Source organism: Balaenoptera musculus, chromosome 5, assembly GCF_009873245.2.
Source record: "Balaenoptera musculus isolate JJ_BM4_2016_0621 chromosome 5, mBalMus1.pri.v3, whole genome shotgun sequence".
Lineage (NCBI taxonomy): Eukaryota > Metazoa > Chordata > Mammalia > Artiodactyla > Balaenopteridae > Balaenoptera > Balaenoptera musculus.
Window position 1 is genome coordinate 138,473,762 of NC_045789.1, and position 23,503 is coordinate 138,497,264.

General features: G+C 41.9%; 1 protein-coding gene across 5 annotated transcripts in view; it reads right to left on the minus strand.

Moving 5' to 3' along the window:
* HTT (huntingtin) overlaps nucleotides 1-23,503 on the minus strand; it is a 138,554-nt gene that overhangs the window by 71,288 nt on the left and 43,763 nt on the right. For 4 of the 5 annotated variants that reach the window (XM_036852125.1, XM_036852123.1, XM_036852122.1 and 1 more), the window contains exons 11-26: nucleotides 21,861-21,941; nucleotides 16,883-17,244; nucleotides 14,220-14,343; nucleotides 13,844-13,962; nucleotides 12,092-12,203; nucleotides 11,704-11,841; nucleotides 10,756-10,914; nucleotides 10,560-10,657; nucleotides 9,375-9,514; nucleotides 8,288-8,351; nucleotides 7,927-8,027; nucleotides 5,440-5,586; nucleotides 4,289-4,409; nucleotides 2,599-2,675; nucleotides 1,431-1,582; nucleotides 139-341 (exon numbers count right to left, since the gene is read on the minus strand). In XM_036852125.1, the coding sequence (XP_036708020.1) occupies nucleotides 139-341; nucleotides 1,431-1,582; nucleotides 2,599-2,675; nucleotides 4,289-4,409; nucleotides 5,440-5,586; nucleotides 7,927-8,027; nucleotides 8,288-8,351; nucleotides 9,375-9,514; nucleotides 10,560-10,657; nucleotides 10,756-10,914; nucleotides 11,704-11,841; nucleotides 12,092-12,203; nucleotides 13,844-13,962; nucleotides 14,220-14,343; nucleotides 16,883-17,244; nucleotides 21,861-21,941 (2,198 nt within the window). The remainder of the gene's footprint in view (nucleotides 1-138; nucleotides 342-1,430; nucleotides 1,583-2,598; nucleotides 2,676-4,288; nucleotides 4,410-5,439; nucleotides 5,587-7,926; nucleotides 8,028-8,287; nucleotides 8,352-9,374; nucleotides 9,515-10,559; nucleotides 10,658-10,755; nucleotides 10,915-11,703; nucleotides 11,842-12,091; nucleotides 12,204-13,843; nucleotides 13,963-14,219; nucleotides 14,344-16,882; nucleotides 17,245-21,860; nucleotides 21,942-23,503) is intronic. The other variant, XM_036852124.1, reaches the window with a different exon arrangement.

Consider the following 23,503-nt stretch of genomic DNA (forward strand, 5'->3'; position numbering starts at 1 on the left):
AGTGTCACGATATGAGCAATTTTGTTTATTTAAAGCAAAAGAGGATAAGGAAGGGACAGATGAGTAAACAGAGGCATGCCTGGAAGCCCACGGAGCCATCTGGACCAGCTGAAAACAGCTGCCCAAGCAAGGAGTTACCTTTATTGCTGGTCCAGGAGCCACATCATCCAGGACGTGTGCACAGATGTTGACCACCTTCAGCAGGTGGGAGAAGAGCTGCTCCACCATGGGCACCAGGGTCCGGTCACCCAGAGCCGGCCACACCTCTTCCTGCTTGGTGGCTGCAGGGCTGGCCTCTTCTTCGGAGGCCCACGAACTCCTCAGAGATCTGGGGGCACTGGCTGTGACACAGGCACAGACATTACCTCCCCAGCTCCACAGCGTGGGGCCAAGACATAAGTCCTTCAGACCCATCTGTGTCGAGAGTCTGCTGGACACCTCCACCTGGGGGCCCACTGATGCCTCAGGTTCCACAGGAAACCGACATCTCCCCCCGAATCTGTGTCCCCAACCTCCATGAAGGCCGCCATCACATACCCACCCAGGATGTGACAGTCCCCCTCCTGATCTTTACAACAGAAGTTCAACTGGTGATCCAGACGTGCTGACTCTGCCCCCTTCACTCTCTTCTAATGGGCCTCTTCCCACACAGCCCACAGCCATTATCTTGTTCAGACTCTCTTGATCCTGCCTTAAGTCCGGGTTTCCCTAACTTCTCCTCCAATCCACATTCACGTCAGCCGAGTGATCTTTCTAAAATACTAACCAGATTGTTAGTCCCTTTCATAAGGCTCTTCGATGACCTCCCAGAGCAAACAGACTAAGTCCTCATTAACGGAGACAGATCCCTCACCAGCCACATTCTCCATCCTCATCCTCGCCCTCACACGATATCCAAAATTACTCAGTTCTCAAATGTCACACTATTTTTCACGTCTCCATGCCTTCACATGTGCTGTACCCTGTCTGGTGTCTTCTCCTGCCAGCCCATAAATCTTGTTTCCTGTCCTAATCCCCAACAAAGAGTGATTACAGCCGCTCTGTGCGGCCACTGAACTTTTGTTGACGTGTGTCGCTACAAACCTACATTCAACTTGAGAACGGAGCCCACACACCATCCTTTCTCATGGCCCCCGTGCCTGAGACAGTACCTGCACACGGTGCCCGCTAAAATGAAATTAGAAATGAGTTTACCTATAGCTAACTGAGGGGCTAGATTGGGAAAGGGCTGCTTTAAAATACTCGGCACAGGATAGCTGCCTGCAGTACACATTTATGCCTGTCGGTAATGTCTGAAATTCTGACTAAAGGAACAAGCCATCCCTGGCAATGACCTCAATACTTTTCCTCCATACGCTCACCGCCGCCATCCCCCAAAGGAAATCAAAAGTTAAAGACCTAGAATCCCTCTTTCAACTCAGTACCAATACCTGCAAGCAAGTTCCCGGCTAAAATCAAAGCATCTTGATGGGCTGAGAGGTCCAGTGGGAACCAGGCTGATGAAAGCAGGGTCAGGATCATCGTGACCATGCCCACAGTACAGCTCTTTCTAGACTCATCAGAGGCGCTCAGTGGGGGCACTCTGAAAGCAGACATTTGCAAGATTGAATTACAGAAAAATTTTAAGATAACAGCCTTGCTTTCTCCTATGAACCAAAAGGAAGGCACATCACTGTTTATTTCATGCCAGCTCATAAAGCGATTTTACTACTGTGAACTAGCATCTTTCCTGGAACCAGAGTCCCATGAAAGTCATCCGAGAAAGGAAATCAGGTAGCAGATCTGACTGGAAGTATTGGAACTGGTTACTCTGATAACTTTTAACTCTCTTTCGACTCTGACTTAGCACGTTTACCCCAACACCAGAGTTGCTCTGAAGTCAGGTCTAACGCTGAATCTACGACACAGGAAAGCCATCACCCGGGACCAGAGAATGCACCCACTTCAAGCAAAGTTAGTTGGCCGTACGCTGACACACACAAGAAATCTGTAGATTTCCTTCCAAATGTGACAGTGAGTTACTAAATTTGTCTCAGTTATCAGTATACATAACAAAAGCTTACTCCTTAATGCTGTAGAAGACCCAGAATTATTTCACAGATGCTATAGGGCCATCTACTGGAAGAAAATCATTTTTAAATGAGAACCGCTAATATAAATATAATAGTTCCTAAATTACTCTTGTAATTGATTACGATTTTGCACGATAGCTCACATTTGATTTCAAACGAAAAATGTTTCTAAACTTTTAATACATAGTGAATAATTTTGGAGAGAATCAAGCCAATTAGAAAAGTCTTTTGCCAGCATATGCAAATTCCCTTAAATTAACCTGCAAATCGTACCCTCAGACCCTCCAAAATGCTTAAGAGTGAGCATCTGACATCCATTAGAATTACAAGTAATTCAGTATTTCCCAATAGCTCCTTCTCTAGCTTCCCACACAACTAACAGGGCAGAAGCAAATATTCCGACGGGTATTTTTCCAAAAGGTGAAACTGTTAAGGTGAGACTTAAAAAGAAAGAAAGAAAGGGATCCGTATAACTATGTTTGTATCACATAATTGTACACAGCCATGTGCCGAGGAAAATACATACCCACAATGCCAACCTAAACTCCAAATGCAAACTGGAAAGGCAGTTGAAAGAAGACACAGAGCTTCACAGCATCCAAACTAAAGAAGAAAGGAATGAGAAAATCACACTCAAACACCAAAAAAGTTTATTAAATGGAACCTCCTTTTTCCCTTTATAAAGAGTATGAACAATGAAAACAAAATTGGGATCTGTATCTAACGATAAGACATCTGTCCTCCCATGATACAAGTTCATACCTTAGAAGATACAGCTGGACAACTGAGATACAGGTTTAAGGAGGGTCGATTATATCCCAGTGAGGAGAGGCCAGGAGTGATGCACCTCCTCTGCCTCGAACTTTAATCATCCTGTGCTCCCCGCCCCCACCTGGAACACCCTTCCTACCCCACCCCACCCCACCCCACCCCATCTGCTCCAGCACTCGAGCTAATTAATGTCCATCTTCCTAACCAGACTGAAAGAACCACAAGGGCAGGGATCCTCTTTGTTTTTACATCCCAAGCCTAGAACAGTGTCTGACATATGCAGGCCACAATAAATACAAATAATGTTTATAATATTTTGAACAAATCAAGGGAAGACCAAACTGCAGACAGCCCAAACAATATTTAAGTTTGAAAGGCACTTATATACTTATCAAGATAGTCTAATCATAATTGTCTGAGTTTTCACAACATGAAAGCATTCCTTCTGTCACATAAAATAAATGACAAGATTTAACCTGGTAATCAGCAAATTGGCACTACTTTCGTATAACACTCTTTTTTTCTGATTATGGAAGTTAGACTTGTTCATTTTAGAAAATTTGTGAATATCTTAAAAAGCATAATCATTCATAATCCTAAAATTTATTTTGGAAATTTTCTGCCAATCATTTTCTTGAGTATGTAAGAAATGTGTTTAATGTGAACATTGTTTTTCATAAGCAAGATCTGTCTGTACACAAGCATACACAGTTTTGTACTGTGCCTTTTTTCACTCATTATAATCCAGATGATCACTCTACAGATTGTTAAAAATCCTCCAAACCATCATGTTAATAAGTGCATGATAAGCATATCACCATCTATACAGAATTTAGTTATAATCAGAATTTAATCAGTTTTGGACTCTTGGACATTATGGTTCTTTTACAATTTCAGCATCACAAATAATGATACAGATAATCACATTACACAAAAATCTTTGTTGGCATTTCTGATTTTTTTCTGCTTCGTATATATTATAAAGTCAATGAGTCAATTATTCTAGAGATATTTTAAACTTCTGATATACTACCAATTCAGATTATGGTAGTTTTTCTTTTCTTTGTTATGTCTTCCTAGACAGGCTGATTGATTGATTGATTGATTGATTTTAATTTTTTGACCGCGACGCGTGGCTTGTGGGATCTTAGTTCCCAGCCAGGCACTGAACCCAGGCCCACGGCAGTGAAAGCGCCGATTCCTAACCACCGGACCGCTGGGGAGTTCCCCTGGCTGAATTTTTTTACAATGAACATATTTAATGTTCAGAAAAAAAAAAAGTTGTTTCCATTCCCATTGGAATAAACCCAGGTTTTATTCACAGAAGCACAATTTCTTAGTAAGCTGCACATATAAGAGCTCTAATACAAGCATCCTACCGTTAAGAATTGACCACACAAACTACTGAAAAGTAACCTCATTAAGACCAACCAAAAGAGTCTTACTGTGAGCGCCCTCGTGGTTGATGTGATCAGCTCATGAGAAACTGCTGCAATGACTCTCGAAAGGTTATTTTCCATAGTGACGTCTGTTATGCTTGGTAGTAGGTTATAGCCTCTATATATTCTAATGAGAAAGAGACGTGGAGACTTATAATCTACCACTGAAGCTTATGACATTTTCAAAATTCAAATGGCATTTAAAATTTTAAGATTAAAGGCTACAAGAGATTAAAGCAGTCTTGACTTTTAAGTTAAAGAAAGACTGGGAATAAATGTGGTCATTATTCTAGGAAAATGGCTGAAATCACCCCTCTCCTCCTCCAATTCCCAACACCACAGCACTGGAGCAATGCTCTCTTCAACCCAGCCTTGCCTGCAATCTCTCTACGTGTCCAAAGATGCCCATTTTTCAAGCTTTAAGTTAAAAGAAATCCTTCATGAATCTACTCCTGATTCTGGACAAAAGAAAGTCCTTTCCCACTATAGGACTGCCACTTTTCCATACTCCATTCATGGCACGTGTCAATTTCAATCCCTCCTTGTAGTTACATACAAATTCTAATTCCCCAACTATATAAATGAAGCCCAGGCAGGATTAGCGTTGATTCACTTTTGTTTCCCTCAGTGTCCTGTCCTCAACAAAAAAAAACATAGTCTAGGTTAGTCTTCTAGTCTAAAAGACATAGAAAAGGATGGGCTGTGTACAACCATTTGAAATTGTATTTAAAAGACTCTCACAAAAAAATGTGAATAATAATAATTGCACATCACTGAACTAGTGATAACCCTAAATAACACCGACACTCTTTAACAGCCTGCTCACCAAAACATTAATGTCACGACATAACTATACTCTTCACAGGTAACACAAATAAAGTGAAAATTTTAAGGACAAGTTTTTAGAGAAGACATAGCATTAGAGTCCTAGAGAAAAATACAGCTGTCGGTATGTGGCTCATAACAAGCAGATCATACAATTTACGATGTCACTGCTGTGTGGCTGCAGCAGAGCTTAAATAAAGAGGCGGGGTGGTAGACCCTGAAAAAGAGAAGCGCCCCATCAAGGGAGGAGCGCCTATTCCAAGCGTTTTCTCTAGAAAACACGAGGCTTTAGCGTGAGCCCAGGGCACGCTTTCCTCGGCTAGCAGGGGTACCTGGTTACGGTGCTGGCGGAGAAGTGAGATGGAGGCTGCGCCTCGTGCATGAGAGGCTTCAGGTGAACGCTGCTTTGACCTCTCGCCATGGCCACAACTGCGTCAGCCTGTCCTTGGTCGCACTTATAAAACAGCTTCGGGACAAGCCTGACATAAAAGCAAGGTTTATTTCCCTTAGAAAGTACCTGAAACCACCTGTGATCCCCTCCCTCCGGCTACCCACAGACACTTCCTTCGTCAAGGGAATTAGAGCAGAGGCTCCGATCGCAGGGCCACTCCCCCACACACCCCCTCTGAAAAGACCAGGCGCTGGACTCTCTTCCTGTCTGTCATACAGTTACATACATCTCTCTACACATAATTAAATGCTTTGATTTAAAAAACCGTGAAAGTTCTCTTTCTAATCATCTTGATCGGCATCAACAGGTGCGTGAAGCCACGGCACACAGGAAGCACTGAGTACAGGGCAGATCCGAATGCCAGGGGCTGTCCCTTACTCACTTCCGCAATTTTGTCTGCAAAACCGTCCCACACACTCCCGGGTGCAGAGCTCCAGCTGAGGTCCCTCACAAATCCAAAGTGAACTCAGAGGCAGAATGCAGGGGGCACACGGGCTCCTCCCTGCAATCAGCACTCGGCACACACCTACAGACGGGCCCATAACTTTAGAAACAGTCAACTGTTTTATCACATTAGTTTGCAAACCCAGTGTCTTCAGTTAAAGTCTCTTTCCTCCATGAAGACCTGGTCATAAGTATAATTTTTTCCTAAGGTTTAATAAATTACTATCATTCACAGAAAATGGTAAAGATCCAAGATCTTTGATGAAGTTAAGTTATATAAATCCAGTTAAATCCATGAAAAGGTACACCTCACAAGTAATCAAAGAAATGCAAATGACCACATTGAAAACCAAAAGAATATCCACCGAAATGTAACTGGTTTTCTTTGAGTAGTTTGATTACAAAAATTTTTATCTCCTTCTTTACATTTTTCCTAAATTTTGTTCAGTAAACATGTATTACTTTTAAAACAAGATAAAAGTTATTTTAATAAGAAATACCAATGACTGCCTGAACAACTGACACATATTTAACTTCTTTTGAAATACTGTTTTGGTGAGAAGAATCAGGCACAATCATATTCTGGGAGTGGGAGCATAAACTGATCTGTTCCTGGAGAGAAATTTCACAATAAGTACCAAAACCATAAAAATCCACTGCTAGGTATCCACCCATGAGAAATGAAAAGCAGGATTCATAGTAGTCAAAAAGTGAAAATAGTAATACCACCTGGTGAATGTATAAATAAAACAGAGTATTATCTATGTAACAGAATACTATTCAACAATGAAAGGAACAAACACACCACGTAGCATGGATGAATCTCAAAAACTAAGCAAAAGAAGCCAGACACAAAAGTCCCATCTATTTATTATGTGATCTCATTTATATAAAACGTGTAGAATAGGCAAATCTCTAAAGTCAGGAAGTAGATTAGTGGTTGCCTGTGGCCAGGTGGGAATTGGGAATTATTGCAAATGGGCACAAAAGATCTTTTTGAGATGATAGAAATGTTCTAAAATTGGATTGTGGTGAAGCTTGCACAACTCTGTAAATTTACCAAAAATAATTTAATTGTACACTTAAAATGAGTAAATTTTAAGAGATACAAAATTATACCTCAATAAAGCTACTAGGAAAAAAAAATCAAAAAGCTTGCTTGGCCTAGTGACTCAACTTCCAGGAATTAATTCTAAGAAAAAAAATTACACATAAACATTTATGTATAACAATAGTCACTGAACCATTATTCATTATTTAAATCAATAAAAATTTAATATCCAACCAAATAATATTTATATAAAAATTTATCACAACTACATAGTGAAAAAGTGGCAACTAAAAAAATTTTTAAACAATATTTACAGGCTTTATTTATCTCACACTGTATGAAATGTCATGCACTTCAGTACGGAAATATGAATATATCTGAATAGAGGGTGCCACCCCAGACAACAATGACAGTTAAAATTTCTTTTTTAGAAGAGTATTTCCAACAGGAAGATGCTAATAATACATTATGTGGAAATTATGAGATAACAGAACTGCATGTACATTTTGTCCCAATTTTGAAAAAGAAACTTGTACACAGGATATACAGGAAAAAATGTTAACAGTAGTTATCTCCAATGGTAGAACTGAAGGTGATTTTTTCCAGTGCTAGTCTCCATATTTCAAAATTCTGGCCATGAAAGTGCATTACTTTTATAATATGAAGCTAGTACTTTGTTGTTTAAATTTTCATTTTAGACCCTTAAGGTAGTGAAAAATATCTTTTTTGATAGTTTAAGAGTAGCTGACAGTGAGCTCAAAAGATTTAGGAATACTGCCCCATGTCCTCTGAATTTTCCCCTGTCTTGCCATTCTCATATCATTTAGTACTTTAACCAAGAAAGTGAAAAGAGATAAAATACTTGTTAAGTACCTCATTAACGAAGCTGCAGCAACATGGCGCACCCTGGGGTCTTCATCCCCAAGCAAATAGATGACAATGTTATTGAGCACTCGTTCTTGCAGTTTTAAAAGCTTTGGAAAGAAGGATAATAAAAACAGATATAATCTCTGTATTTAACTAAGTTTTAGGTCAGATATTTTGGAAAGCCAGTGAGGAAGAACTTAACATCACTAGTCCTAAAGTCACGCATACAATCACAACTTTCATGATGTCAATAAATACTTCATGTGAAATAAATCTGGGACAGAATGCATTCCAAGACACTCTACTCCACTAGGAAGGTGTGCTTCCTGGAAGTTAAATCACAGCCTCACAAAAATGAAGGGCTTACCCCTGTATAATGATGGGCCCTTCTGTGTAGGTTTTCTGCTTTTGCCTCCAAAAAGCTCACCAACCTAACACAAAAGAACATATTTCACAATGAAACAATTTAGTTACTGAACAAACACCCGCTGATGGCCTGCATGACTGACAGAGCAAGGAAGACGGCCGGTTCCAGCACATTAACCAAGAGCCAGGGAAGGCTCTGAGGCAGCCTTACTTAAAACAGCAGAAAGACTCATGTTTTCAAACAAGTAGAATTTACACTGCTCTCCTGACTCCAGACTCAGTCAGACACTACTCAGGAAACTATTTTTCTTCAAAATGGATATAAACAACTGTTATTTTGAAAGACCCCAAGTGCCCTACAGAATTAGCTCAGACGCCTACCGAAGAAGGCGGGAGGGCAGACTGTGGGGAGGGGGCTGAGACTCTGGCGCCTCCCGAAGACTGGAAGGTCCCCGCCCGCCCCGCTCAGGGTCCTGTCTGTGAGACGCAGGTGAAAGCAACCCCGACTTCACAGAGATGTTGTGAGGTTGAGAGAAGGTAACCCACAGAGGGCACCTAGCCCAGCCTGGCACGCAACAAGCACTCTATAAATGGGGGCTTAAAAGCACAATATTCCTGGACAATAAAGGACAATTTCCCGTCTAAAAGAAAGCACAGAGAGAAATCATCTGGAAAGAAAACTTACTCTTAGAAAATGAAAAACTGCAAGGCATCAGAAGTTATTTTTAACTGCAACACAATACAGATCAGCTAAGTTCAGTCCAGTGTTAAGCACACTCGTTTAAACAAGCACAAGTGACACAAGCTTCACTGTTTTAGAAGTTCGAGCTCTTTTATTCACACCATCCAGAACACTTAGATGACTAAGACTACCGGAAAACTCCACTCCTCTGCCTGTACGTAAAAATTCCAAGAAGGGGGCAAAGTCGAGGAGGAGACGGGCAGCGGCAGCCGTGCAAACCACTCTGATGCTGACACGGGTCACTTGATAAGCGTCACTCCTGGCACCAGGGGACCGGGCCTTCCAACGCCTGTTCAGACTTGGGAGCGGCTGTGGTTCGCCGACCCAACGAGCCCGACTCACTCACCTGAAGTCGATCTCTGCCACAGTCTCCAGAAGCTCCGTCCTCACCAGCCAGTAGGAGCTGCTCCGCAGGGCCAGCACGTCGGTGAGGAGCTGCAGCCCCCACTCGCTGTAGCTGCTGCTGCAGAGACTCATGACACAGAGCTGGAAGGCACGCGGGCGGCAGGTGGGCCTCCGCCGACCCCTCCCACGCCGACCCCTCCCACCGCCCCCGCTCCGTCTTCCTTTAACAGCGACAGGGATGTTGCCCCGTTCCCACATCTCTCAGACACACTTATCACATACACTCACCTCCGTAAACTCGAGGTGCAAAGTAAATGCGTCCCTTCCACAAAACTGTTTTCTTCCCCCCGTAACTCTGCCTCTATCCTGGCCTCTCCTCCCAGACACCGACCTCGCCATCACCGACCACGCGCCACACCGCCACTGCTAAACCTGAGCTCAGCCGCGGGCCCAGCACCCAAGCCCTTCCTGACGTGACCCTGCCCTTGGCCGCCCGAGCGGACAGGACGGGGCTTCTAAGGCTGCACCCTCCGCCGAGCCCTGAGCACGCTCGTGGGCAGTTCCACACACGGCCTGCTACCTGCTGCCAACCCCCTTCCTTCTGCTCCAGCAAAGACAGACGGACTGAAACTTGGCAAACAACTGGAACTAAGGAACAATTCTGGCCGGGCCATGAAATTTTAAAAAGGCATGGTATCCCATAAATCTGACAACTGTAGGGTTTTTGTTTTGATTTTTACTGGTTAACTTGGACTGCTGTTGACTAGTCAGTTATGAACCAGCTGATATAAAGTTTCCTACCACATAAAGGACTGGGGCTGTCCCTCGACACAAAAAACAAAGGGGATTAAATAACCCCTATGCCTCACTTTAACTCTACCCATTCTACGGGCCTGAAGGGGTTGTTGTTTTTTTAATTCAACAGGTTTTACACTTAATGTGAGCAAGGTATAGACACCCTTTAGGGAAAGTATACTTCAAACAAATATTCTGAGATTTAAATCAAAGTCTATTAAACCTTAACTGTTGGCAATGTTTTCCTTCTAAGGCTGAGTGGTGGATACACAGATGTTTATTATTGTTTAGAATGTCTGGAAATATTTAATATCAAGCTCCAATTTTAACTGTAACATTGGTAAAATTTCCACTAATCAAAGAAATGATTTCCACAAATGATTATGCTCACCCTCACAGCTGTACAAGCCAACTTGCAAGTAACAGAAGATTCGTCCTTCAAAGTTTTCTGCAGCAGGGGAATGCAGTCCGCCAGAGAAAATGTATTTCCTGACCAGAAGAGCAAGGAACAAACACCTTCATGTGAACCTGAACATGAGAATGCCATATGGAAGAGACAACACTGAAAACTGAACACTCGACGTTACCTGTCAGAGTTCTGACGGTGCCCATCCAGTCTCCCACGTGGAAGCGGGACCTGCTGAGGATGGAGGAGACAAGGGTCCCACAGAGGATAGCCGTGGCTCCTCTGACCTGTGGGTCCCCATGGTCGATGTAGTTCAAGATGTCTGACACGTACTGCTCCTCTGTGGAGAGAGACAGCCGGCCACTGTACAAGTCCCTACTGTCAACTTTCTAACTCAGGGCAAAGGCTGAATTCTCAGGAAAGAAAAAGAGGGCGAGGCAGTGATCCTAATCTAGAAAAGACCTGAATATAATAACCATCAGTGGTAAAAACGTTTCGGGGTTTAAATATTCTATATTCATCCTTCAACACAATAGATTTTCTGTATTATAATTCCAAGTTGTCAGCCAATAATCAAAATTCCAAGGTTTCATCTCAAAAAATTATTAGAGAACCTCAAACTTGTCCATACTTACCTAATATAAATTCAAAAGCATGGGTTGTCCCCTCGCCCAAGGAAAGACAGAGAGCAGGCGGGAGGATAAATTTGGGAAAGCGAGTCTTCCCACCGTTCACCCATCGTGAGGAGACTGGCCTGCTGCTGCCCCAGCTGGTGTCGGTGCCCACTGGCTCTGAGTGTGAACACCTGGCCTGGGTGGTGTGGCCCAAAGCAATTTTGATTATATACAATTTGTGTTTTTGGTATAAATCTAATTCATATGCAAATCAGCTCTGACGTTCCCAGATTTCTATCGCTTTGTTGTATGTGTTTCAACTAAACACTGCATCTATACGGGGTCCGGGAAGCTAAAAACATGACTATTTATGTGTTTTATGGAGAACACACCTCAAATGCCACAAATTAGCTCAGAAAACTTAGTGCTCTAAAACTAAAATAGTGAAGACGGTTTGAAATAGTTTTCAAAATAATGATTAAATGTGAGGAATAAGATACAAACTTTGAACGTACCAGGGTATTCCATGGTGTCAAGCGGTGCTCTGTAAAGTCTGCCGAAGAAAGATTCAGGATGAAGGGCCACAGCAGCTCCAACACAGCTGAGCGCCAGTGCCTTCACGCTGACCCTCACGTCCCTATCCGGAACCAAGGCTGCAAACAAATCCACCTGGGTCACCTTCAGCTTGAAAGCAGCACATGTCTAGCTTCCAAATAAACAAAACTAGACCCACTAAACCCGCTGCTCCCGTCTTCCCCTCCCTCCCCAGCGGTCAGTGAAAACCAAAGCTCGTCCCCAGATTCTACTCTGTCTGCTGCAAACAGGCACAAAGCTGATTACCAAGATGACCTCTGAAACCTAAAGTCACTCCCTTCAACCCTGCACCTGCCTTTCTACACTTACCGTTTTTTTCCCCAGTTAGCAAAAATGAAGCGGACAGAAGGCGGACGCAGTGGACAAGAGGAGCAGAATCTTCGTCACTGGACTGGCCAATGTCGCCTTTGATCCGGCAGGGCTGGAACAGAAAAACTGACAGTTTGTCTTATAATCATGGAACCCACCCATTGATTCGTTAGTTCATCCAACAAATAGTCCCAGAACAGCAGCTGTGCCAGGCGCTTGGGATTCAGAGACGCCTACCTTCACCCACAGGTGCCCAACCTCACGGGCCACGGCAGAGCAGAATCAGACCAGCCAGAGGGAGGCCTGACCCGGGGCCATGTGGGCTGTGGCAGGGATGAGCCCAGTGTGCAGGGAGGGAGCCACACAGGAGGGCAGCTGAGACCTGGCATCCGGGGGAAGCTCCTCGGGCAGAGGAAAGAGCCTGGGGAAGCCCAAAGCTGCGAGGGGTGGGCCTGGTGCGAGGGGGCCCAGAAGGAACAGCTGAGGTCGCTACAGTGACTGAGCATCCATGGAGGGACTAAGTATGAAATACTACTTCTTGCCCTCAAGGAATTTAAAATTAACTGGGAATACAGGACACTTAAATGGAAAAGGTAAGCAATAGAGATAATTTTAAAATAGTTCAATGGACAACTGAGTAGCAACAAAAAAACCCAAACAACCTGATTGAAAAATGGGCAAAGGACTTGAATAGACATTTCTCCAAAGAAGGCACATGAATGGCCAATAAACCCATGAAAAGATGCTCAACATCACTAATCATCAGGGAAATTCAAATCAAAGCCACAATGATACATCACTTCACACACAGTGTGATGGCCACTCTCAAAAAAAGCAGAAAATAACAAGTGCTGGCGAAGATGTGGAGAAAATGGAGCACTGGTGCACTGTGGGTAGGAATGTAAAATGGTGCAGCTGCTGTGGAAAACAGTACAGTGTTTTCAAAAAATTAAAAACAGAACTATCACATGATCCAGCAATTCCACTTCTGATATATACCCTAAAGAAATGAAATCAGGGTCTTGAAGAGGTATTTGCACACTCATTGATAACAGCATTATTTACAACAGCCAAAATGTGGAAGTAACCCAAGTGTCCATCAAGAGATGAGGAGAAAAGCAAAATGTAGTAAACACGTTCTGACACCTGCTACAACATGGATGAACCTTGAGGACATTCTGCTGAGAGAAACAAGCCAGTCACAAAAGGACAAATCCTGCATGATTCCACATATATGAGGTCCCTAGAGTCACCAAATCCATAGAGACAGAAATAAGAATGCTGGGTGAGAGGGGCCGGGGGCCGGGGGAATGGGAGGTTAGTGTTTAATGGGGACAGAGTTTCAGTTTGGGAAGATGAGAAAAGTTCTGTGGACGGATGGTGGTGACGGCTGCACAACAATGTGAATGCACTTAATACCACTGAACTGTACACTTAAAAATGGTTACGACGGTAAATTTTATGAGTATTTTACCACAATAAATAAACAAACAAATAAATCAATTCAATGGAACAAAACCAAGAATGCTGCAAGGCCTTGCACGACCACCAGATGGTGAGGACGCGCTCCCACCTGGAGAGGCAGAAAAGCAGAGCAGACCCGGGAAGAGGTCAATATGTGAAGGGGAGACAGCGGAGCAGACGCTCCGCGACAGGAAAGCCAAGAGCTCGGGGGACAGGCAGCAGCCAGGGCGATGATGAGCTCTCGCGGGGGCTCAGGATGCTGAGCAGTCTCGGGCCTAAGTGTCTCACCTTGCTTTCTTGATCTCCTGGGTCAGCAGCTTCGTCTCTTGAGACAAATTTATCTACACTGCTGTCAGAGGGCTGCCTGCTGTGGCCCATGCTTTTCAACAAATGTGCTTGTTGAAGGGCTTCAAAATCAGAGAGAGAGAGGTTAAGTGACAAGTTTCCAATTAAAACACAAATACACATATTTACACAAAGTCAATATGAAACCACAGGATTTAGATCAAAAAAAGGATAATAACTTCTCAATTGATTTTCCTCATTTGCTATCTACACCTCAGGAAACAAAGATGCCAGAAGATTTCTTCTCAGAAGCTGAGACGTAAGAGGTCAGGGTTGAAGACAAGGCCACTCCGTAGTACATGGCCTGAAGTCAACGTACCGATGGAAGAGTTTCTGAAAGCCTCCGCGTCTTCATCAGGAAGAACTGCAGCAGCATCCTCGTCCTCGTCCTGGGGCTGCCCCGCCTGCATCCCTGGGTACTGGCTGTCGGCACCATCTAACACCTAAACAGTTCAAGAGGGGCTGTGAGGATTCTGAAGTGTGATCACCGAGGGGCAAGCCCTCCAACGTGGAAGGCAAAGGCAAAACCCCACAAATAACACAGACCACATCTCACACGCCAACACGAAGGTCACTTCTTCAAGTGCACGTGGGTGCGTGCGTGTACATTATCAAGAGCTGACTGACCACGCATTACTGCTACATTATAAAAAGCTTTCGTAACTCTAAAAATTCCAAAACAATTCCAATCTGGACATTTCTCTTTTTGATTACAAAAAGAAAAAAAAGTCAAAAATGAGGAAAAATCTTTTAGACAAAAGTCTACCAATAGGTTATCCCCTAAACTGCTAGCAATGACCCAACTAAGTTTTGGGCGCAATATTTCATATATTTAGCCATATATGTGGGTTATGATTTCATACTGCAAAATTTTTCACATCCAATTGTAATTGACCTGAAAAACTGAGTGATGTACCTTCAATATGCTAGTTAAATTATTACTGAAATAAATTCTATATCATTTAAAAAATCATCCCAAATCCCTCCAAATAAATTAAAAAGAAACTGAGCTACTTGCTCAAAAACAACCAAGAAAGAAATGATTTCCTCCACTCTCCAGATTGTTTAAAAAAAAGAGAACGCACACAGGTTAAAATGAGAAGTTTCACCACAATAAAAAACAACATTTTTTGAATATCATACTACACCCCAGGCAGGCTCGAAAGTACTTACATGTATTATTTCCCTTATCCTCATAAGTCTTACAACATAAGTACTGTCGTCATCTTCATTTCGTGGATAAGAAAACTGAGGCCAGAAGGGCCATAACTGCGCTAGGCTACACAGCTAGTAAATGGCCGAGCCAGAATTCTCATCATGGTGGGCTCCCTCCAAGACAAGCCCCACACTGGGCTATCTTGTGAAGACAATCCCGACCCCCTACAGCTGGCTTATTTTTCTCTATGGCACTTATTGCCATCTGACTATGTGTTTATTTACCTGTTGATTACTGGCTCATCATCTGCCCCACCCACACAGGCACACACTCTAGAACAGAGGCAGGCAAACTACGCTGGTGTGCCAAACCTGGCCCACCAGTTGTTTTTGTAAATAAAGTTTTATTGGAACACAGTCATCTCATTCACTTACATATCTACGGCTGCTCTGGCACTTCAACAGCACAGATGAGTATGCAACACAGGTCATATGGTTCACAAAGCCAAATATATTTACTATCTGGCCCTAAATGGGAAGAGTTTGAGGACTCCCACTCTAAAATATTAGCTTTGTGTGAGCAGTTTTGTGTGTTGTGCCCTCTACTTCATCCGCGGCTTGTAGGACAATCCCTGGAACATAACAGATGCTCAGTACATTTGTTCAGCAAGTAACTAATGACTAAATAAAGGACATGGAAGCACCTCATAAATCAGAAAGAACTCTGCCAGTGTGAGAAGCATCAAGGGAAGAGGTTTAGTTCCCTGCAGGCCACAGCCTGGCGTGGGTCCCTGGCCCAGCCCTACCACACAACACATAGCTGCTGCAGCACGCCTAGACAGGACGCTTTCACAACCTCCTATGGTCATTCAGTCCCACTTCTAGCAAACCTGCCCAGAAATTATCTACTGTAAAAAGGCAAGATGAAAGCTGGTGCAATAAGCAAACAAAAGAAACTTCCTCAGCACACTTAACGTGCTACTGAGCCCAGCACTTTCCCAACCTTCTCTTCTCCCGGCCTACTGGTTAGCACTCTTCACCCTTTCCTGACTTAAAATCACTTCCCACCGTTCCTGTTATCTGTCCTACCCTCCTCCAGGTCTTCTAGTTAAAAACGCCAACCGTGAGCCCACTTCTCCAGCCGAGTAAGTGGCAACCCACTCGGCCATCAGGAACCACATCCACATGACAACTGGAGAGCTGCCAGTGCTTTAGCTCATGATTTGTAACACACAGTTTCTGTATTCATTTAAGTAAAATATATATATATTCTTAATAAAATACATTCAATAGTAGCAAAACAACTAGTAGTACAAACTGTTTCAATAAAATTGGGCTGTAAAATTTGGTATATACCTGTACCAAACTTTAGACCACTCTTGAGGTGTTTGTCCACTAACTCAGAGATAAGAGGCACTCAGACCCACGCTCAAGATGGGATATGTTGTTAAAGGTTTTGAAAAGTCAAAAAGTGTTCAAATAATGCACGGTATTAGTGTTATTAATCATACTGCATTAAGACCACAGATCTGTTAATAATAGGCTCCTCAAGGACTTTCAAAATAATGACTTAACCTGTGCCTAACAAGATATTAAGAAATTTTTAATGCACTTTTGACCTCCACGTTTGACACAAAAGACACTGGGCTGTTTCCTTCAGTGAAGGACTCAGATGGGGCTGAGCTGCCTGTTAAGGATCCGAGCTGGTGACCTCTACACTATTATCAGTGGGTCAGATGAATGGAGTGAACCAGCAGGAGGGTCCAGGTCTGGGCCTCCAGGGAAGGCTCCTCTGAAGAAACTGGGCTGCCCCCTCCAACCACTCACAATTTCAGAACTGTCGGAAGGGGTCACGGCTGAATCAGGCCCCTCGGTGGTGGTCTGGGAGCTGTCACTGATGGGAGAGGAGGCCTGGGTCCCATCGTTCAGGTCCATGGCAGGGTCAGACGGGACGGCGCTCATCTGGCTGGAGCTGTGGCTCAAGATGTCCTCCTCGTCCCCGTCGGTGGCACCACTCGCCAAGTCACAGCCGGTCAGATCCACCGAGTCCGCCTGAAGTGTGTGCTGTGACCGGGGCTGCTCGGTGATGATGTCGTGACCCCCAGAGTCGGCAGCTGAGCTGGCAGAGCCAGGAGTGGAGACCCCAGAAGAGGCAGCCAGCTCACCGCCAATCTCACCCTTGACTGCGGCTGAAGACAAAGAAACACTCATTCTTCAAAGGGTCAGGAAAAGCATTCAATATGGGACCAAATATTTGCAAAATACCCCAAAATTCACTATCAGCAAATGTTTTAACTGCAAGAATCCCTGAAATACAGTGAAAATATGAACTACTCAATTTCAAAAGCAAGACAACAGTGCATCCTTCAAACATGTTTACTGTATTATTTACTTACCTTTTACTATATTACAGTATTGATAAAATAAGGATAAGTAGATATCTTTTAAATGCTACGAATATTCTCAAATGGCATTTCAGTGCAAAACCTGAACCCTGCCCAGCAACATTACCACCTCCAGTTCTTAAGCAACTGCTCCAGCCTGAGCGTGGAGCAGCGATGAGACTTTGGCGATTCCCAGGGAGCCTGGTCAGGGGCACAGGCTGGGTGGTCACAAATGCCCGGAGCAGGGCTTCCCTGGTGGTACACTGGTTAAGAATCAGCCTGCCAATGCAGGGGACAGGGTTCGAGCCCTGATCCGGGAAGATCCCACATGCCGCGGAGCAACTCAGCCCGTGCGCCACAACTACTGAGCCTGTGCTCTAGAGCCCAAGAGCCACAACTACTGAAGCCCGTGCGCCTAGAGCCCGTGCTCTGCAACAAGAGAAGCCACTGCAATGAGAAGCCTGTGCACTGCAACTAAAAGTAGCCCCCGCTCGCCACAATTAGAGAAAAGCCCGCGCGCAGCAACAAAGACCCAACGCAGCCAAAAAATAAATAAATTTATTAAAAAAAACAAAAAACAAAAAAAACCCCAAATACCCGGAGCTCTAAGCAAGCAGTGCTCTTGGAGGTGGGCTTTCCTCCTTCCCAGACCCTGTTCAAGACCTCTAAGCCAGTCCTACTCTCCAGTAGCATAAAGTTTCACATTTTCTTAGTTTAGTTTTTAAATTCCCATTAAAAAAAAAAAACAAAACACCATTATGGGGACTTCCCCGGTGGCACACTGGTTAAGACTCTGCGCTCCCAATGCAGGGGGCTCGGGTTCGATCCCTTATCAGGGAACTAGATCCCACATGCATGCCTCAACTAAGAGTTCATAAGCCACAACTAAGGAGCTGGCGAGCTGCCACTAAGGAGCCCACCTGCTGCAACTAAGACCCGGTGCAACTAAATAAATAAATAAATAAATACACTACCACTACATAAAAATCTACACCAAGCTGTTAGCAATGCCACTCCTGTAGGCCAGTGGGTCAGTGAGCACTTGGGCTTTATAATGTGTATAGCTGTAATTTTTTTATTGTTTTAACTTTACTTTTGTAAGTTAAAAAATCAATTTCTATTTTGTAGACTAAATCAATAAATAAGTAATCACCACTGAAATTATTCAGATTTTCCTTCCCCAGTATTTCAGCCTCATTTTCAGTTATCTAAAAATATTCTTTTGCATAGGGTTATACAACCCAAACCACTCTCATTTAATCCAATTATTAGTATCTTACTAAATACTCATCTTTTACAAGATGAATAAAGAGCTTAATTAGATAACTATTTGTAAACAAATGTAAATTTCTTTCAAGTTAAACTATCCTCAATTTTTTTAAATTGAGGTATAGTTGATTTACAATGTTTCAGGTGTACAGCAGTGATTCAGCTACATATATATATATACACACACATATTTACAGATTCTTTTCCATTATAGGTTATTGCAAGATATTGAATATAGTTCCCTGTGCTATACAGTAGGTCCTTGTTTATCTATTTTATATTTTATATATAATAGTGTGTATATCTGTTAAACTCAAATTCCCAATTTATCCCTCTCCTGCTCTTTCCCCTTTGGTAACCATAAGTTTCTTTGTCTGTGAATCTATTTCTGTTTTGTAAATGAGTTCATTTGTATCATCTTTTTAAGATTCCACATATAAGTGCTAACATATATTTGTCTTTCTCCATCTGACTTACTTCACTTAGTATGATAATCTCTAGGTCCATCCATGTTGCTGCAAATGTCATTATTTCATTCTTTTTTATGGCTGAATAGTATTCCATTGTATATATGTACCACATCTTCTTTAAGCATTTCTCTGTCGATGGGCATTTAGGTTGTTTCCACGTTTTGGTTATTGTAAGTAGTGCTGCAGTGAACACAGGGGTGCATGTATCCTTTCAAACCATGTTTTTCTCCAGATATATGCCCAGGAGTGAGATTGCTGGATCATATGGTAGCTCTATTTTCAGTTTTTTAAGGAACTTCCACACTTCCACTTTTCCATAGTGGCTGGACCAATTTACATGGTTCTCTTTTCTCCACACCCTCTCCAGCATTTATTATTTGTAGACTTTTTGATGACGGCCATTCTGAATGGTGTGAGGTGGTACCTCATTGTAGTTTTGATTTGCATTTCTCTAATAATTAGTGATAATGAATATTTTTTCATGTGCCTGTTGGCTATCTCTATGTCTTCTTTGCAGAAATGTCTATTTAGGTCTCTGCCCATTTTTTGATTGGGTTGTATATTTTTTTTACATGAAGCTGTATGAGCTGTTTGCATATTTTGGAAACTAATCCCTTGTCGGTCTCGTCACTTGCAAATATTTTCTCCCATTCTGTAGGTTGTCTTTTCATTTTCTTCATGGTTTCCTTTGCTGTGCAAAAGCTTTTAATTCCATTAATCTAGGAAACAGACCCAGAAAAACACTGCTGTGATTTATGTCAAAGAGTATTCTGCCTATGTTTTCCTCTAGGAGTTTTATAGTATCTGGTCTTACATTTAGGTCTTCAATCCATTTTTAGTTTATTTTCGTATATGGTTTAGAGAATGTTCTAATTTCATTCTTTTACATTTAGCTGTCCAGTGTTCCCAGCACCACTTTATTGAAGAGACTGTCTTTCCTCCATTGTATAGTCTTGCCTCGTATGTTGTAGATTAATTGACCATAAGTGTGTGGGTTTATTTCTGGGCTTTCTATCCTGTTGCACTGATCTGTGTGTCTGTTTTTGTGCCAGTACCATACTGTTTTAATTAGTGTAGCTTTGTAGTAGAGTCTGAAGTCAGGGAGTGATTCTTCTAGCTCCATTCTTCTTTTTCAAGATTGTTTTGACTATTCAGGGTCTTTTGTGTTTCCACACAAATTAAAAAAATTTTTTGTTCCAGTTCTGTAAAAAATGCCACTGGTAATTTGATAGGGATTGCAATGAATCTGTAGATTGCCTTGGGGGTATGGTCATTTTAACAATATTGATTCTTCCAGTCCAAGATCACAGTATATCTTTCCATCTGTTTATGTTGTCTTCAATTTCTTTCATCAGTGTCTTATAGTTTTTGGAGTACAGGTCTTTTGCCTCCTTAGGTAGGTTTATTCCTAGGTTTTTTGTTTTTTGTTTTTGATGAGATGCTAAATGGGATTGTTTCCTTAATTTCTCTTTCTGACATTTTATTGTTAGTGTATATTAATTTTGTATATTAATTTTGTACCCTGCAACTTTACCAAATTCATTGATGAGCTCTTGTAGTTTTCTGGTGGCATCTTTAGGATTTTTTATGTATAGTATCATCTGCAAACACTGACAGTTTTACTTCTTCCTTTCCAACTTGGATTCTTTTTATTTCTTTTTCTTCTCTGATTGCTGTGGTTATGACTTCCAAAACTATGTTGAATAAAAGTGGCGAGATTGGGCATCCTTGTCTTGTTCCTGATCTTAGATGGAATGCTTTCAACTTTTCACCATTGAGTATGATGTTAGCTGTGTGTTTGTCATATATAGCCCTTATTATGTTGAGGTATGTTCCCTCTATGCCCACTTTCTGGAGAGTTTTTATCATAAATGGATGTTGAATTTTTTCAAAAGCTTTTTCTGCATCTATTGAGATGATCATATGGTTTTTATTCTTCAATTTGTTGATGTGGTCTATCACATTGATTTGTGGATACTGAAAAATCCTTGCATCCCTGGGATAAATCCTATTTGACTACATCTATGTTCGTCAATGATATTGGCCTATAATTTTCTTTTTTTGTGTTATCTTTGTCTGGTTTCAGTATCAAGGTGACAGTGGCCTCATAGAATGAGTTTGGAAGTGTTCCTTCCTCTGCAATTTTTTGGAATAGTTTCACAAGGCTAGGTGTTAACTCTTCTCTAAATGTTTGGTAGAATTCCCCTGTGAAGCCATCTGGTTCTGGACTTTTGTTTGTTGGGAGTTTTTAAATTACTGATTCAATTTCAATACTGATAATCGGTCTGTTCATATTTTCTATTTCTTCCTGGTTCAGAGCCTCAGACAATTTTTCTGAGGCTCTGAACCAGGAAGAAATAGAAATCCCATTTTCCCCCTCACAACCAATGCAATTCATGAGATACTTTACCCACCATCCTCTTCTCAAAAAGACTTATACTCAGGGAGTATAAACTTAATTTTAAAACAGCTTAAACCAAGGAAAACAGCAAACACTTGATGCAAGAAAACACACATTTCAAAGTGAACACTATAAAAGACGCCTGAATTATCCACCATTTGAGCAAGCTGGCTTCACTGCTGCCTCCCAGGAGCAAGATCCATGGAGGTGCAGGGGAGGGGAGGAGGTGGAGGCAGCAGGGGAGAGCAAGGAGGACACGACGGCCACTCCGAGAGAGCTACCTGCAAAGGTGGGGCTGCTGCCGTCTGACCTTGACTCAGAGTCATCCTCCCAGGCTGCTGCTTCTCCAAAGAGCACTTTCCCTAGGAAACGATGTAGCGAGAGTCCTTTTAAGCTTGCTAAAAGGACGAACTTTGAAAATCAAATAAATGTACATTCCAAGAGGAATATCGTAAGTATATTTAATTCCTGCTCTCAGTCCATCATTATATATAAGTTCCTTTATACCTCTAGAGTGTGAAACACAAAAAATGCAGAGATATCATACTTAGAGTATTATTGAAGTCAATAAACCTACATGGAAAAAGAATTAAAAGCAATGATTCTCAATCTGTACTACAAAGTACTTTAATAATTAATATTTATTGACTTAGACTACTGTTAATGTTAAATAATTTATATTACTATTTAATCTTAAAAATGGTAAGTTATGGCTAGAACCAATTCTATTAGCCTTTGGAATATTCATGTCATATCTCCAATGGCACATCAAAACTTATATATAAAACTTTCATACCTAAAAGTCACTTTTATTTTATTATCTTTTAATCTGCTAGATTTCTATCATTGATAATCAGTACTCAAGTACTGTTATGATCTGTGAGAATGGAATATTTCATCTTTTGCAAAATCCTAAAAATACATTTTACAGTACATGGTTTCTAAATTATATTAATAAGAAAAAAAGAAAATAAAAGTCTTAACATGATTTAACTGGGATCATTAAATCATTTTGGTTATGTTACATATGTCATTAAACGACACTATCAATATAATTACTGGTAAGTTCCAATTTCTAATTTCACTGCTCTTCAAAGATTAAGTCATAGGGGTGATAACTTCCGTAAATCTACACTGATGTGACATTAAAGCCCTCCCCCCACGCCAGAAAAAAGCAAAGGATACTCAAAATCTAGATGAAACTAACACAGCAACTTGGCTTATCTACTAAATAACAGGGTCCTTTATTACAGAACAAGTGATTTACCTTGAGAAAGCAAATAACATTCCAACCTGTGAATTCAGAGTTAATGAAAGCAGTCTCTGTCTTTGGAAACAGTAGTTTGCAAATCTGTTCCAAGGAGTTCTCCCAAAGAGGGGGCAAGGGCCAAGCTGCTGCCAAGATGCCAGGCCACAGCCCCCAGCCCTCACCCTGATCTTACATCCAACAACAACAACTCTGTTTTTCTCTCTCCTATGTACTGGCAGATTTCACTTGAAAAAAAGAATTCTGCAGCTATGACAGGAAACTGTGAAAACTGCAGCTCTAAATAAAAACAACAACAACAAAACACTGGAAAAACAAAAAAGAGATTGAGGACAAATCGCACGTCCCAGCCCCAAGAAAACAAAATACATCTCTACCAGTCAATGAGTCATCTTCTCATCATCATCAGCAAGAGTGACTGAGAAACAAACAAGGCAAGTGCCGGAGAAATCTAGTCACATGCCTGAAAATCTCTTCCTAGTCCAAGAATAGAAAGGCTAGCTTTTCCTAGAAGCCTTTCAGTTTTCAAGCAATCTCAGTGTTTTCACCAAAATCTCAAACTTGACTAACTATCCCACACTATGATGGCCCAAATATTATTAATTCTAAGTACTTCTAGGAAATGCTTAACTTAATCCAGTTAAGGCTAGAATATTA